At 42.9% G+C, this 17,397-nt stretch overlaps 1 protein-coding gene across 9 annotated transcripts in view; it reads right to left on the bottom strand.

Moving 5' to 3' along the window:
* Window positions 1-17,397, bottom strand: part of LOC102938685 (E3 ubiquitin-protein ligase RNF138) — a 63,755-nt gene that overhangs the window by 26,714 nt on the left and 19,644 nt on the right. For 7 of the 9 annotated variants that reach the window (XM_037892694.2, XM_037892695.2, XM_043539678.1 and 4 more), the window contains 4 exons: window positions 3,885-3,903; window positions 3,658-3,708; window positions 3,517-3,560; window positions 2,037-2,109 (listed from right to left, as the gene is read on the bottom strand). In XM_037892694.2, coding sequence (XP_037748622.1) covers window positions 2,037-2,109; window positions 3,517-3,560; window positions 3,658-3,708; window positions 3,885-3,903 — 187 coding nt within the window. Of the gene's footprint in view, window positions 1-2,036; window positions 2,110-3,516; window positions 3,561-3,657; window positions 3,709-3,884; window positions 3,904-6,509; window positions 6,621-17,397 lie in introns of those variants that run through there. The other 2 variants (XM_027821297.3, XM_037892697.2) reach the window with 2 other exon arrangements.

The following is a 17,397-nucleotide window of genomic DNA, read 5'->3' on the forward strand; positions in this document are numbered from 1 at the left end:
ACTACGGCTGGCAATTTTATTTCGACAAGGCTATGCCCATGGGCTCTTCAGTATCCCGTGCAGCTTTTGAGAATTTCAGTCCAATGGTGCACTGGGAAGGGGTACAGTCAGCAGGACTAAATTAAATAGTGCATTATTTGCATAATTTTTGTTTGGAGGGCGAGCCAGGTCACATGAATGTTTTCACCTGTTGGACACATTTCAGGCCCTGGCTAAATAGTTGGGGGAACCCCTAGCGAAGGACAAAACAGAAGGCCCTTCCACTACATTAACCTACCTGGGCATTGAGCTGAACTTTGCTTGCAGGGTTGTTGCCCCAGGGCGGGCATTTTATGCCAGGCTGGCAGCAGCAACGGCCAGCATAGCCAGGCCACACCATTACATACGAGTCACTACAGAGTCACTACAGAGATGAAAGAAGACTTGTGGGTGAGGGAAAGTTTTCGAAGTCAATTTAATGGGGTATCATTGTGGAGGGACAAATGGGTATTAATATGGGTATTAATTTGGGGATTGGAGCTAATATAAGGGTGTGCTTCTGGTGTGACAACATGGCAGTGGTACAGGTTATCAGTCGCCAAACTTCCAGATCACACAGGGTTGTGAAGTTGGTAAGGGCATTTGTTCTCCAATGCTTAACCTTCAACATCTGTTTTTTCTTCCAAGCACATGCCGGGCAGGGATAATGGCTTAGCAGATGCCTTATCTCATTTCCAGTTTGCCAAATTACGTAAGCTGCAGGCTCTCTGGAACCTCGGAATGTCATGTGGTTGGTGGAATGCTCCAGCTTACAAGTTGTTTATTTTGTTTTCTTTTAAGGAGTCTTGTCAGTTCAAAGATCCAGAGAATGAGTCGCCTATGCGGCCCTCCATTAAGGGCGGTTGTTGCAGTACTGGGTCAAGGACAATGCAGCTGCTGGTGCCCCTTGACGATCACACATGGGACAGCAGGTTTTTTTTCCCCAGTAGGGCTGCTAGCCAAGAGGCCATTTGGAGATGTCTGGGAACCTGACGGGCTTGGGGGGAGGCAGCCAAGCAAATGGCTGGTGCCTCCTTGGAGCGGATGTTCAGTGCAGATACTCCATAGGGAGGGCAGCCAGTGACCAGATAAATGGCCTGGTAAAGAACTTAAAAGGAGGTACTGGATAAAGGAACAGAACGGGGGAGGGGGTTGGAGACTCCTATGATTGGTATGTCAGGGAGCCAACAGCCCTGCCCCCACCATTCTCATAGCCCTCCTTAACCCTCTTATGAGGCTGGTGGATAGTAAGGTCCAAGCCATGGGTCAGCTGGGGAACCTGGATGGAAATAAAGGGGGGCTGGTGGAAGCCCCGGAGAATTGATTTGAATAAGCATGGATGTGCTTGCACTGTACACTTTATCTGCTGGGTGGTCCCAGACATATATATAATAAAGTTGCAGCCTGATTAAAACCCATAACCAGTCAAATGTCCTTCTTGCGGTATACCCAGACAATTGTATTCTACCTTTGTTTTGTTTAAACGTAATACGATATGTTTCATGGGTGATTTTTATATATACAATATAAGATGATGAGTACATAATGCTTGATCCTGACAGTTGCTGAGTGTTCTCAACTGCTACTGACTTCAGTGGAGTTTATAGGACCAAGGATTGAATAAAAACTGAGTAAAAACCTCAGATTTCACCCAGAGCAAGTAAAGGGTTATAAACACCTCACTGGCATTGTTCAGATCCTTGAATGCTAGCAATACATCTGAGTCATCTCCTCTAGGAGACCTACTTGGCTTAAATCGGTTAACCTATTTCTTCATCTATTCATATCCAAACTTTTTGTCACTCTGAACCGTACAAATGGAAAGGTGAGATTCCCTGAATTAAAAAAGATCCCCAGTAACTTTTTCTTTCTTTTCACTTAATGCAGTGTCATACCTTAGGCAGATGACTTTAAAAACAAACTTGTATTTAAAACTAGTGCAACTTTTCAACCAAAGCAGACACTATTATTTATATATATATGTATGTATATTTATATTTCAAAGGCAAATACAGTACCCAGGCTATCCTCAAGGACATATGGGATGGTGAGGGGCCACCGATAGTTGTCACCAATAATGGAGTTTCGTTCCTGTATTTGAGAAGGAAAATAAATGTGAAGAGTTCAGTAAGGTATGGCATAGGAGTAGGCAGCAAAAACAAAATTTTGTAGCTCTAACCTGCAAGTAAGAAATATGTCTCTTATGAATCTCTGTGAGTAGTTGAGAAATAAGCTTAGGAGCACAAATGCTGAGGAAGATGGCCCAGTGGTGTAGGCCTCAGGTTTGAAATATTAGAGACCATAGGCACCGACTCCATGGGTGCTCCAGGGCTGGAGCACCCATGGAAAAAAAAAACGTGGGTACTGAGCACCCACTGGCAGCCCCCTTATCAGCACCTTCTGCTCACCATCATCAGCTGTTCCATGGCATACAGGTGGCACTGGGGGGGAGGAGCGAGGTCGGGGTGTGCTCAGGGGATGGAGTAGAACAGGGCAAGGCAGGAGCGAGAAGAGGTGGGGCGGGGATGAGGTCTTGGGGGAAAGGGTGGAGTGGGGGTGGGGTCTGCGGTGGCACCTGGGGGGAGTACCACCCGGCACACTGGAAAGTCGGCGCCTATTCTAGAGACTTCCCAGGAACAAAATTTCAAATCCCAGCAGGATCAGCTAAACCCTAAATTCCCTGCCATTTAGGATGGTTTGTCTTTCGTTATAATATAAAGTCCTATCTGCTCTGCCTGGACATTAAAAATCCCATGACTCTTTTCATAAGTTTAGGAATTTGTTCCAGTGGCCTTGACTAAAACTACCCTTACTGTCACTGATGTACCACGTACAGATTGATTTCCATCCTCCATCCTAGAAGTAATTCAGTGGTGACTAATAATCATCTGCTCCCATTGAATTAGATAGCAAAATTCCCATTGACTTCAAAGGAATTAGGCTAAAGTAGATTGTCAGGTATTCCCACTGGGATTCTTTGAGATATAATGCAATAATTTTTTGAGGTGAATAGGGATACCAGAGGGATGTTCTAAAATGAGATGCTAATCAAGGACCTAAACTTGCATGAGGAGGCAACTCACATGAGGAGGAAGGGTTTGCAGGGAAGAGTCTGAAGTTTCATATGCTGACAAATATTGTGCAGAATTGCAGATAAACTAAGGATATCTCAAGCACGCCTGTCTGCATGTGATTAATGCCAATACTCTTAAAACTACAATTCTAAATCACAGTAAGGGAAATAAGAAGTTTATTACATTGATCTAATGGCTGAACTGATTTTTATTCCAGTTAATGCTTCTGTAAATTTACATGACTCATTCATTATCTATGACATTTTGTACAAATACATTCCCAAATTATTTCAATTTATTGTTACATAAACAACATTTATGGCTAGTACAAGCTGGATGGGCTGAGCATGTTCAGATCAGCCATGCTTTATATTCCATAAGTCAATGACACATTTCTGGTTTTATATTTTATGTTTGAACTCACCCCATCAAGTTTGATATCTCCCTCAAAAAGGTTCAGTCCTAAAGCTAAAAAGTAAGAGCTGATTAACATTCAGACATTGTACTGATTTCTCACTGTTGCAATGAAACTTTCAAAATATGAAAAAGAAAATTAAAAAATAACCTTCATTGATGTCCAAGATATCTCGATCAATTCCACCATCTACATCTACTTCTGAAAAACAAAAGACAAGTGACATAGGACATTAGTCTTTGCTATTATCTTTATGAAGTGTGAAAATTAATGTAATAACAATAATAGTAATTATAAATCTGTCCCTGCTGTGTTTGAGCTGCTGTTTTTGTCGGCTGCCTTCAGCGCACTCATATAGAACTCTAAACAGAACTCACCAAATGACTCTGGAGTAGGCTAGTGAGGGAAAAAAGAGAGAGAGATTATCAGGATGCACAAAATGAAAGGCTACGAACATTATTCTTTTAATAATATTACAGATCCAGCTTGAGCTCAGCTAACAGCATTTATTGCTGGCCACTTTCAGTGTGTTTTAATAGGCTACAATCAGGTTGCACTGGGAACCATGTGGCTGTTTCTGTGTTCCATGCACTCAGATGTTCCGATATAGAGTATAGACTAGATAAGCCAAGAGATCCTTTCCAGCCCAATCTTCCCTGATTCTATAATGTCAATAGCCCTCCATTAAATACTAAAGTTTTATGGCACTTATGTCCTACCATCACATAGATCTACCTTTAAAAAAAATATTATTGCATAGTACAATGGCTAACCGATACAGGTATGCCATGGGAATGATACCAAAGAATTTTCACAGACTCCATCTGCTTTTGAAGAATCCGATCTTGTAAACTCTTACTCACACATGTAGCCCTCACTTACATGGATAAAGACTACCCCCACACAAGTAAGGGTTGGCAAGCTCCAACTCATAGTTGTCATCCTGTTCATTTTCCTAGGCTTATTTAATTTTCTTTGTACATGGAGTCTGATCCAATGTCCATTGAATTCAGTAGGAGACTTTCTAGTGTCTTCAGTGGGCTTTGAATCAGGCTCTTAAGTGGCCAAATCGGAGCAGTTTCATTGAGAGGAGTAAATGAGTGCAAGGTTTAGGATGAACGTAAGGAAATTAAACCAATCCTTGGAATGCTTCTTATTAGTAGGGGTTTTTTAGAGACTGGTAATGAAAGAGTGTAATTTGCCTCTGGACTGAATACACAGAGGAGCCAATTTATTTCCAAACTGCAAAAAGTCTCATAATTCAATTAATGGTGATCTGATTTAGAAGTAATTAATAATCACCTTAATAGTTAATCTGACTAAAATTAATCCCCCAAGAATGATTTAATTAATATTGTCAGTTTCATGATGGTTTATCCAAAAATTGAAATAACAGTTTCTATAAACATAATATTTTTTTTTAAAAAAAAGCTTTATCCAAAGTGCTGAATGCCTTTAGTGCCATTAATGAAAGGTAAAGCATTTCTGTGGTCGCTATGATTACAATCACAATGCCTCCGGGCTTCAAAATCCATCATGCAAACAACACATACATCACAAAGCTAATTTTTTTTCAGTCCACGGACAAGATTTTCCAGCTGCATCAAAACTTTCATAAGTACAGCCGTAAAACAATTTAATTGATTCCAACCTATACACTCCTGGTGAGTAAGAGAAAGCATGAGTGGGAGATTATTCAAATACCAAATTATTTCCATTTCCTCATGTAATCAAATCCAGCCCAGCTCAGCAGTGACTGAAAACTGTCACCAACCGATGGCTTCAATGTTGAAGGAGTTGGTGATTTCCTGCTACATAGGGCCTAATCCTTACTCATATGTAGCTATGGAATCCAGCAAATCCCAGTGAAATTACCTATTTTAGTGGGGATACTTGTGCATGTAAAGATTACTCAGGGGAGCACCAGCTGCAGGATCCGGCTGCAGGTGTCCATAACCTCAAAGCCAACACAACTTACCAGAATGCCAGCCCCTACTATTTTGTGAATAGCTACAATTTTGTACATTTATAACAAATTCACAATTAAGAATAACAGCGTGCACTGCTAGCTGACACCAATTAAGGGTGTGTCAAGGAAAAATCCAGTTCGTCCACTGAATACTATTTTAAAATCTAAAGGGAAGACGTTTCCTCTTTCCTGAATAATTTAGTGTTTGTGGTTTATTCAGCCTAACTTTGGGAAACACTTTGAATGATGTTATATACAGTAAAATGTAAGGTGGCCAGATTCTGCCACCTTAACTCATATTAAGTAATACATTGCTCCATGAGTTGTCCCAGTGATACCAACATGAGAAAAGGTACCAGCTCCTGGCAAAGTAATAACAGTGTAATCGAACTCTCCACTTCCACCCACACAGTGTTTGTCTGACCCACAAATTCAGAATATTGTCTGCTCCAAATTCTTGCAAATCACACTGGGTCTTATTCACAGAAGTGGGAAAATACTGCATTTCTCTGGAAAAACATAAGGCAGTATATAATTTCAAAGTTGCTATTGTTGTATGGTGTCATGAAATAGTTCACCACAGGTTGGGGAAGCTGCTAGCACAGCCAAAGAAAAGCATGTCCAGCTTGACTAAGAGGGCATTCACTTCCATGACATATTTATTATATTAAACAAAATACTTGGTGTCACTATCTATATTCCAAATAGTAGAATAGGTTTTACCACTTACCCTGGTTCCAGGGCTGGACTGTGTATTCAGCCAAAATTGCTATAGAAAAATCAATGGGAGTTCTGCCAGAATAAGGAGTGTAGGATCAGGCCCTCTAGATATAGAGGTGGACTGATCATAAGTAGCAGCAATGAGAAAATCTACTCAGAAAACAAAATTTTCTGTGTTCCTCCTCAATGTTCTTAATGATGGGAGAGAACTGCTCATTTGCAGGAACAATATGCAGCAGTTTTTCTTTTTTTCACAAGCTTGTCATGACCTATATTACACTTCAAAATGTAAAGATTGTCTTTGTTTTCTTACCAGACCACAGCCAACCTGAAGAAGAGACCAAGTGAGGAGCACAGGCACAGACAACATACCCATCTTGCTTTACTCTGCGAACGGCTGTGGACTCAATTTCAGAGCAACTTTCTAATTAAGGAAGTAAATAGAATACTTCAGAACCTTTGCCCTAGGATCTGTAGCTAGATGTTTTGTATCTTTATCTTAAATTGTCCAATCAGTAAAGTCTATTTCTTTTATCAGATTTATTACCACCATACATGTGTTCATTGAGATCATTAATGCATATCTTACAAGTCACTTTTCCTTATGAAAAATAAGAGTAGTAATACTTAGCATTTAATTTTGGAAACTAATCACAAGACTCTTGTGAGGTAGAGAAATTATTATTAATATACCTATTTTACAGAAAAGGAAACTGAGGGAGAAAGTTTGTGACTTTCCTAAGGCCACATAGGAGGTCTTGTCAAAGCCAATACTCGAATTTGAGACCATGCTTCCCTATATAATGCCTTTCTCTAACTTGAAGTACTGCATTTGTCAATAAATTGAGTCATGGTATCCTGCTGGATCATTTACAAGTTTCCTCAGATTGAATTTATTCATTTTGGTATTACCATTTTGTTATCCTTGAACATAGTTCTACTTCTGTCTAGATTTTGTTTAGTTTCTTGCCAGCCTTAGTTAAGCCTTCTTCTATTTTGCATACATAATGGTTACCATTTGCCAACACACATCCCACAGAGATCTAAGATTACCACAAATGCTCCTTATACTTAGAATAAAAGGTACCTAAGTTTGGTAAAATTAGGTAACCATGAGTTTAATAAAAGAAAAGGAGGACTTGTGGCACCTTAGAGACTAACAAATTTATTTGAGCATAAGCTTTCGTGAGCTACAGCTCACTTCATTGGATGCATTCAGTGGAGAATTACAGTGGGGAGATTTATTTACACAGAGAATATGAAATAATGGGTGTTACCATACATACTATAACGAGAGTGATCAGGTAAGTTATTACCAGCAAGAGAGCGGTGGCGGGGCGGAAACCTTTTGTAGTGATAATCAAGGTGGGCCATTTCCAGCAGTTGACAAGAACATCTGAGGAACAGCGGAGGTGGAGGGAGGAGGAGGAAATAAACATGGGGAAATAGTTTTACTTTGTGTAATGACCCATCCACTCCCAGTCTTTATTCAAGCCTAAGTTAATTGTATCCAGTTTGCAAATTAATTCCAATTCAGCAGTCTCTCGTTGGAGTCTGTTTCTGAAGTTTTTTTGTTGAAGAATTGCCACTTTTAGGTCTGTAATCGAGTGACCAAAGAGATTGAAGTGTTCTCCGACTGGTTTTTGAATGTTATCATTCTTCTTCTTATGTTATAATTCTGCCTTATTATGAAAATGGCTCAGTAGGCTATGACCCTTGCCTCTAGAGAGAGAAGGGCTATGTGGAAGGTCACAGTGAGCCTCTGAGGCTAGCGAAAATCTGCCTGGAAGCGTGGGACCAACTGAGACAAGGTCGGAGCTTTGTCACAGATTGTAATGTTGATAATCTTGCATTAGCCCTTGGCTAAGGCCTTGTCTACACTACAAAATTAAGTCGACTTAAGTTACGTTGAAGTACAGCTGCTGCAATAATTAAGCTGCTGTTGCATGTCCATACTACATGCTTTGCGTTGCTGGGGTGCATCCATACTAGCAGCACCTGTATCAACCCAGAGAGCAGTGTACTGTGAGTAGCTATCCCACTGTGCAATTCGCCACCATCTAGTGCAGGGTGTTTTGGGAAGAGCTTGCAATGCCTCGTGGCCACAAACCAGGGCTTAAATTCAAATGGAGCCATCCAGAGCAGAGCTCTGGTAAATATTTTCAAACCTGCGGAAGCCCCGGCTCTGCCCCCGTGGGACAGAAACCCCAATCCACAGTGCCCCTCTGCCCCTAAAGCCCCTAGAAATCCCCCCCGTCCCAGCAGCTGAAGCCAGGAGCCCTGAAGCAGGGAAGCTGGGGGCGGTCTGGAAAATTGTGTCTGAGTATTTAAGCCCTGGTGCAAAGGAGTTGTGCAAGGGTGGCTGGGAACATATGTTCAGCATCCCATTTTGCAGTTTTCTCCATCCCATCATTCAATGGCAATCCTATTACATTTCATGTTACTTTTTGGAAGCCCTGCTAACCTGCACGTCCGCCATCTCTGTGAGAAGCATAGATCCCGCACTGCTCTTCAATATTGCACTGAGCATCACAAACACAATGTGCCTGATCCTGCAGTACTTCCTAAGCTGCGAGTCTGATAACGATGAGTTGGTGGCTGCCTTGCAGCGCACTGTGGAAAGAAACAATTCAAGATTGCTGTTAACATTCACTGAGCAGTTGCACATGGTGGACTGCTAGTTCTGGGCCTGAGAAACAAGCATGAACTAATAGGATCACATCGTTATGCAGATATCGGATGACGAGCAGTGGTTGCAGAACTCTGAGATGCACAAGGCCACATTCCTGGAACTGTATGCAGAGCTTGCCCCAGCCTGCCAGCGCAGCAACACCAAAATGAGACCTGCACTCATAATGAAGCGAGTGGTGATTGCTGTGTGGATGCTGCCAATGCCAGATTGCTACTGATCAGTCAGGAATCTATTTGGAGATGGTTAAATCCCCTGTGGGCATTGCGGTGATGCAAATGTGCAGGGCCGTTAATTGTATCCTACTACGAAGGACTGACTCTGGGCAATGTGTGGGTAATAGTGGATGGTTTTTCCGCAGTGGGGGTTCCCAAACTGCAGTGGGGCGATAGATAGCATGCACATCCCTATTTTGGCACCAGATCACCTTGCAATGGAGTACATCAACAGAAAGGGTTATTTTTCTGTGGTGTTGCAAGCACCATTGGATCACTAGAGTTGTGTCACCGGCATCAATATGGACCGGTCAGGCAAGGTCATGATGGATGCATCTTTAGGAACATGGGCCTGTGCAGAAAGTTGCACACAGGGACTTTCTTTCCAGACCAGAGGATTACCATTCGGGATGTTGAAACACCAACAGTGATCCCTGTCTACCTTTTACTTCTGTGGCTCATGAAGCCATACACTGGCCACCTCAACAGTATCAAGGAGCACTTCAACAACAGGCTCAGCAGGTACAGAGTAACTGTTGAATATGCCTTCCTTGGTTTGAAGGGCTGCTTGTGCTGTCTGCTCATGAGATTAGACCTCTGTGATTAGACCGGAATCCCAGGGGAGTCAGCTGAGGTCACTCAATTAGGGTGACCTGCAAAAAATGGGGCAGGCAATCCCCAAAGCTGATGGATATTCCAATACTTAGATTTACCAAGCCAGCACAAAACAGCTTCTTTTATACCTCACCGGTTACTCAGAAGTCACCAACACATTTCCCTTAAAGTAACCCAGCCTCAGGCCTCCACCTAGACACCCATGTCAAATATGAGGAGGATTAATGAAAATCTTATTCATCATATATAAAAGGTTCTACCAATCCCAAAGGATCGGACACATTACCTCCCAGGTTATGAATATTTCAGATCTTACCCAAATACACACTTACAGCCAATTCTTATTAACTAAACTAAAATTTATTAAAAAGAGAGAGAGAGCTGGTTAAAAGAACAGTATACATACAGACATGAGTCAATCTGGAGATTCAGATTCATAGCAGAGATGGAGAGCTTTGTAGATGCAAAGAGTTCTTTCAGAAATAGTCCATAGGTTATAGTCCAATGTTTATATTCAGGGTGGTCGAGTCAGAACTGGGATCTCAGTCCTTATGGCTTAGGCTTCCCCTGCACGAAACCTCAAGCAGATCTGAGATGACAGGATCAGGATCCAAGGGTCTTTTATACAGTGGTCTAGCAGCTACTTGACCTTACAGTCCTGGGTGAACTATAGGCTTTTGATGTAACCTTCTGTTTCCTAAGCACCACCACTAATTTGCTACACAAATTAGCATAGGGCAATTTATCTATTCGGCAGTATATCACAAACTTCAAAGAGACATAGACAATGACATTATTTCACCCAAGATTCATCTAAATGTTAATATTCCCTTTTTAATCCCCAAATTAATAGTTATAGTGACGGACAGGAACTGTCTGTTTACATGGCTAGCATCTAAGATACACACAATTAGTATCACTTCTAACAACATAGGTTTGCATTTCAAAATTCTAGTTTATCTAGCATCGAATGGCCCCAATTACCATTCACATAGTTTCTAACATGCTTTAAAGGTTGGCTCTGGGTTATTTAGCCTGCAAGCTGCTTAACCCTTTCTGGTCATGAATCACAACCTCAGTGAAGAAAATATCCCATGGTCACAGCTGCGTGCTGTGCACTTCATAACGTCTGTGAAGGAAATGGGGAGAAGTTTCTGCAGGGTTCGTGCATGGAGGTGGATTGGTTGTCCACTGATTTTTGAGCAGCCAGATACTAGGGCTATAAGAAGAGCTGAACGGGGAACTATTTGGCTCAGAGAAGCTTTGAAGGAGCATTTTAACAATGAACCACAGTAATGTGTGTTGCTGTAGTATGCTGTGCCTGGCACTGTTTTTTGCACCATACTATGAACCTTGTAATGAGTGCTGAATGTGTGCTAATGTAACAGTGCAAATGCAACTATTGCTGTTATCTTTGGACGTTAGCCACCATATGTTGGAGACTAATAAAGATGGATTAAGTTTCCATAAATAGACTTTTATTCCACACTCATGCAAACATACCTGCTTAAAGCTTAAATAAGTATCATGCATACAGGTAAAGGGGGAGGAACATGGAATTCACAAACACATACACCAACCTAGTCTCCCACAGCTGGGTGTATGTGGGGGCTGTAATTGTGTATACTCCCCCACGGGAGTGGCTGGGGTACTGCTGTGGCCTCGGAAGACATGTGGAATGTGAGGGGGAAGTGTAGGGAGGTCCTAGAATGCAGTTCTCTATGGGCTGCAGGGGGAGGCGAGCGCAAATGTGTTCAGCCTGAAGTTCAATAAGGGAGCACAGAATGTCTGTTTGCTCCATTAGCAGCATGATCCTCTCTTGCCACCCATTTCTCCTGTCCTCGCTATCCCACTGCATTTTGTCATTGATTGTCCCCCTCCAAGCCCTCTGCTCGCAATCCGATGCACCAGAGGCTTGCATGACATCCTCGAACATGTCTTCCCTTGTCCTCTTCTTTCTCCTCCTTATCTGGCCAAGCCACTCTGCCAGTGTGGATGGAGAGACCCTCAAGGCCACATTTGGAGTTGCTAAAGAAACAATGGACAGAGGTACTATTGTGAGTGCATTCACTCCCCCTGGGCCACAAAAGTTACAAGCACAACATTCTGACTTCCCCTTGGGATGAATAGAGCAGGGGGTTCTCAACCTTTTTCAGTCTGAGGGTCCCCCCCAACATGCTATAAAAATTCCACAGCCCACCTGTGCCACAACAACTGCTTTTCTGTATATAAGAGCCAGGGCCAGCGTTAGGGGGTATCAAGCAGGGCAATTGCCCATGGCCCAATGCCGCAGGAGGCCCCATGAAGCTAAGTTGCTTGGGCTTCAGCCCCACTGCGGCGGGGCTCCAGCTTCAGCTTTCTGCCTTGGGCCCCAGTGAATCTAATGCTGACCCTGCTTGGCAGACCCCCTGAAACCTGTTCACGGCCCCTGCAGGGGCCCTGGACCCCCAGTTGAGAACGGCTGGCATAGAGCACAGCGGCAGTCCCAGCCATGAAGAGTACAGCTGAAGGGGAGGGAGGGAGTTGGGACAATAAGAGGGGGTAGCACTCAGGCATCAGTACAAGAGGATGGGGCAATTAAACTGACTACTGGCACCGTTCTCCACCGGCAGTAGTGATTTTAGCAGATATTTCATTCATGACTGTAACTGAGGCTGAAAGGGAACAGCTCCTGCATATGTCTGCCTGCAGACCAGGGCTGTATGCTGCTATGGTGCCTGCTGAAGTAATTGCTGACTGGTGTAGGAAAGTGTCCTACTGTGGTGGAAGAAATAAGGCAGCCTGCCCAAGAAAATTTTAGCGGAGGGTTGCAGGCTAGCAAAGTTTCCTAGCGGTCTCTATGGAGGAGTCACAGAACATCCTGGTGCACATAAACTATTCCGCAGGGCACCCTTTGCCTAGCTGTACAGGGGAATGAGAAGCAGGTAGCAACTGCACCTCTACTGGGTATTTCACTTCCTCTTCTAGCCTGATCAAAAAAAAACAGTATATGAACAGATGTGTCCCTGCAATACTGAAGCAAACTGAGTGCTTACCAGAGGTTCCCTCCCCTGCATCAGGTTTGCCAGTGCTGGACTGCTGGAGTGGCTCGACTGCTCAGGAATCAAAAACAGGTCCTACCTTGCAATGCCACTGGAACCCCTGGTCACCTGTCCCCAATACTCCTCCTCCTCCTCTTCCTTGTCCAGTGTCCTTGTCCTCAGGTGGTGACCTGTGACTCCAGCTCCCCCAAAGTATCCATGGGGCACTTGGCGGTAGAGGTGGGGTCACTGCCGAGGATGGCATTCAGCCCCTCGTAGAAACCGACTGTTTGCATCCCTTGCCTTCTGGTACGCCTGCGGCAGCTCCTTGATTTTTCACGTGGCGCAGCTGCATGTCCCTTTCATAGGTAGGGTTATCACCTAGCCGGTATTTGACAGGCCTGGCTGGGATTTTTAAGGATTTGCCAGTTGCCAGAAAAATAATTTAATCTTCCAGGGTTTTTTTACGTGGGTCTAAAGATTTGCATTATTATCACAACACCAGGGCCGGCTCTAGGCACCAGCAATCCAAGCACATGCTTGGGGTGCACTTTTCAAGGGGCAGCACTTTGGCCTTTTTTTTTTTTTTTTGCACTTGGGGTGGCAAAAAAACCTAGAGCTGGCCCTGCACAACACACTGGGATAGGTAATATTAAAAGTGTCTGTGTCCAGCTAAAGATGCTGCAGTGTTCCCAGCTCCACCGCTTACGTGTTAATGGATCAAAACTGTTGAAAATACAGCAGTGTTTGCCCACCAACACACAAGGCACCACGTGTGTGCAAGAGAGGGTTTGAGTCAAGAGTGAGGAGATGTGCAATGTTATTAATCTTATCTATATATGTTATTTCTCTAGATACTATAAGTGGCTGTTGAAGCGGGGGTGAGGTTTGCAAAGTTGCCTTGTGTATGGGGGTTAGGGTTGCGGTGAGCTTGCCTTGTGGGGAGGGGATGCCGGTTTTTTGCATTTCAAAGGTGGTAATCCTAGTTGTAGCCCTTCTCCCCCATGCCCAGAGCGATCTGGCCATAGATCTCAAAATTCCTACAGCTGTATTGGAGCTGTGACTGCATGGCGTCCCCTCCCCACAGACCCAGGAGATCCACTACCTCTGGTGTACTCGAGGCAGGAGTGCTTTGGCTGCATGGAGCAGGCATGGTCAGCTGGGCAGTTATTATGTTAGCTCTTCATGCCAAGGAAACAGGAAATGGAATTTCAAAAAATTCCTGGGGCTTTAAAAGGGGAGAGGCAAGGACCTGTGTACCTGGCTGCCGGGCAGCAGAGTTCAAAAGGGTGACCAGAGCAGTCACTTTGGGCCATTGTGGGACACTGTAAGTAACGCAGCATCTATACTGACACCACATCGCCCTACGTTGACCTCATGCTACGCCTCTCGCCAAGGTGGATTTATTAGGTCGGTGTAGTGGGTGAGTTAAAGCAGCAGGAGGAACACTGTAGTGTAGATGCTTACACAATTAGGTCAATGTAAGCTGCTTTACGTCGACTAACTCTATAGTGTTGACGAGGCCTTTGTAACGTCAGCTCCAGAGTCTAAAGAGCTGGTATCGGGAGTGACTCTGGGGGCCTATTTCCCTTTCCACTCAAATTTCCCACACATACACCTGTCTGAGACAACCCCTTTCTATACACACACACAGTTTCTCTCTCTCTCTCTCTCTGGCTGGCTATAAGAGACATCCAGCAGTCAAGGAAGCCCAACTTCCCTCAAGAAACAAAGGGAATCCATTCCCCAACTGCCTTACCAGCAAAGAGGACTCATCCCCAACCACTCTACAGCTAGAGACAGCAGGATGTCTTGCTTAACACCACTACTGCAAGCAGATACTGCATAACAGCCCACCTGTCATGTCTGCAGCTACTGTAAGGAGCAGCCCACAGGCAGGTGAGTGACCTAAAAAAGAGTCCATAATGTACTGGGAGGGGGGAAGAAGGGGTACTGAGCCATATGGAAGGAAGGAATTATATTTAGTAGTGTTTGTAGCATTTTCATCTGTTCCATATAGTTGGTTTTCCCCAATTATTTATCCCAAATCAAGCTAATCAATGCGGGGTTTGACATTGCACCCAACCAATCTGTATATGTAGGACTTGCTTCAGACTTCCATTTTCTCAGCAGGATGTATTTTTCCACTAGCGCACACTTGCTATTGTGTGCCACTAAACACACAATAGCAAATACCATCCCCATAATACAGGCAGCTTCTTGGTGTGCCACTTGGGCAGACTGCCAAGCTAGGCCCTCAACAGAGACAAAACTAAACATGACTAAAGCTATAAACCAGCCAATTAAATAAAGCCCTAACTAAGAAACAGCTGACTGGCTATACACAATTATCTACCAGATGTCAAGTGCTATTATTGTTTATAATAATTTACTACTTGTATACCTCTTCTTTTCTCCAAAAGAAAATTGCTCTCCTTTTTTACTGCCCTCTCTCAGCAGCTCTGAGGTCTATCCACCACAGACCTTAGAGGAAAAGAAAATAACCAACTTTCCCTTTTCCAGTACTCCTTCTTTATAGAGTAGGCTGGATATTTTGGCAGAGAAATAACCAGGGCAGCTATAACTCTAACTCAATTAAACTGCTGTTTTCAAGGAACCAGTAAATGTGACCATGAAAGAGAAAATGAAAATGGAGGCACATGTGAACACTTTTATGCATACCTAAATTATCATAATAAAACCAATCACATCACAGGGAACTAAATACAAAAGCAATATATTAATCACAAAATTTCAGGACATTGAGCGAAAGATCTTAGAGCAACAGTAACTCTCTCCCCCATGAAGCATGTACATGGATTGATTAATGTTTAGACTCAGGTCTGGCAGGTGGCCCATGCAGGAGAAGGAAAACTGATTTCCAAAATAACAAGAATGTGAGGCCTAGCCAGCTGATTCATAAAAGTTGTGTCAATCACACATGCTATATGGGTCTGCACCACCAACCCCAGCAAACAGCACAAGGTGAAGAAAGCATTAAGGTGATGAGCAAGTACTTAATGTTCATACTGGACTTTTAAGACAAAAATTATATTATTTAAAGTCTAAGTGTTATAATGGGTCTTATTATATGATCACACACCTGGGCAATGAGCCTCCAGCTCTGACACTAACTTGCTTTGTGACTTCAGGCATGTCACTTAACCCATATCTTCTTTAAAATGTGATAGAATAATAGTCACCTAATTCATAGGATATACAGCACTATGTGCCAAACTGTGTTTTTAAGGCAATGGTCCACATCAGGATAATCCTTCCCTGAATTCCACGGTTGACATCAACTGAAATCTAACCTCAGATTTTAAAAAAAACCCAAAAACTTTAAGGTGGAAGTAACACCATACACAGTTTAAAGGTATCTCTGTTGGAAGGATGGAAACAAGTTCTGCCTCTGAAATGTGACTGAGGAACTGGATGAGTGCACTGTGAGTGGAACTGAAAGTGAATTTGTTATGGAGCTGATTACACTGAGTGGTAAAGCATGTGCATTGCCATCAGTGTGGGGGCTGATATTAATTTAACCAGTGATTTCCTTGAGTTTTAGTGATTGGTAGGAAATATACTTGAGCAAACTTAAGTGTAAATTAACCAAGAAGTGTGTGTGTGCTACTGTTTTGTGGCTAATGTAGCAGGATAAGATATAGTTTTAAACATAAATCACAAGCACATAAGCTGAGGATTCTTAAAGTAATATTAGAGAGGCATTAACAAAAGACATCTTGGTATTACCATATATTAGGTACCTAATATATTTTAGACTGTACAAAACCGTGCTATTCAATCTGCAAATCAATTTTTTCCCCCTATGATGGGAGAGGTGTTAACAAATCACTTCATCTTTAGTAGCCCTTTGAAATTTGTGTAAACTACTTATGCTAAACTATCTTTTCCACCTTGTATGTAACTGTGACATTCAGTGCATTTCCCAGACCTGAAGAAGAGCTCTGTATAAACTCAAAAGTTTGTCTCTCTTACCAACAGAAGTTGGTCCTATATAAGATATTACCTCACCCACCTTGTCTCTCATTCAGTCTGACAGACAGTCTGAGATATTGTCACTTTCTTCCTCAATCAGCTCTGCATAAGACAGCCAAAAGTAGGCTAGAACCTTTCCTTGCTCATGCCAGGAACTCAGTGGAATGTAATAGTGTATTTTCCATTGTGCTGAGTTGTACTATCACCCCACTGACCTGCATGTGCCCATAAATTAGGTTCGGAGTCATTGGCTTGAGGAGGAAGAGATTCTTGTTGGGGTCTGTCTAGGCCATAAACATCTTCAGTTTCCCCAGTCTCTAGTACTTGTACATTTGAAAAAATAATTACATTATCTAAAATCTTCGGGCATTTATCTTATTTCTTCTCCTTGCAATTGGTTCTCTTGGATAGGAATAACAACTTGAATGAGGGCAAAACTGCTTAATGAGTCCTGGGCAGCTAAAAGAGACGCTGCAAACTCTGGTCCTTTGGCAGCCAATTAGATGCCTCTTTTTTGCGCTTTTTTTTTTTTTTTTTTTTCCATAAGCCCAAATACTTCCCCCCACTTACTAAGAAAAGCAGAGAGGAGTAAAACCCAGCAGAAAGTGGAGGGTGATATAGGCCTATTCTAGTAACCTTTCAACCTCACTCTGCACATTCACATCC

This window comes from Chelonia mydas, chromosome 2 (assembly GCF_015237465.2).
Source record: "Chelonia mydas isolate rCheMyd1 chromosome 2, rCheMyd1.pri.v2, whole genome shotgun sequence".
NCBI classification, from domain to species: Eukaryota; Metazoa; Chordata; order Testudines; family Cheloniidae; genus Chelonia; species Chelonia mydas.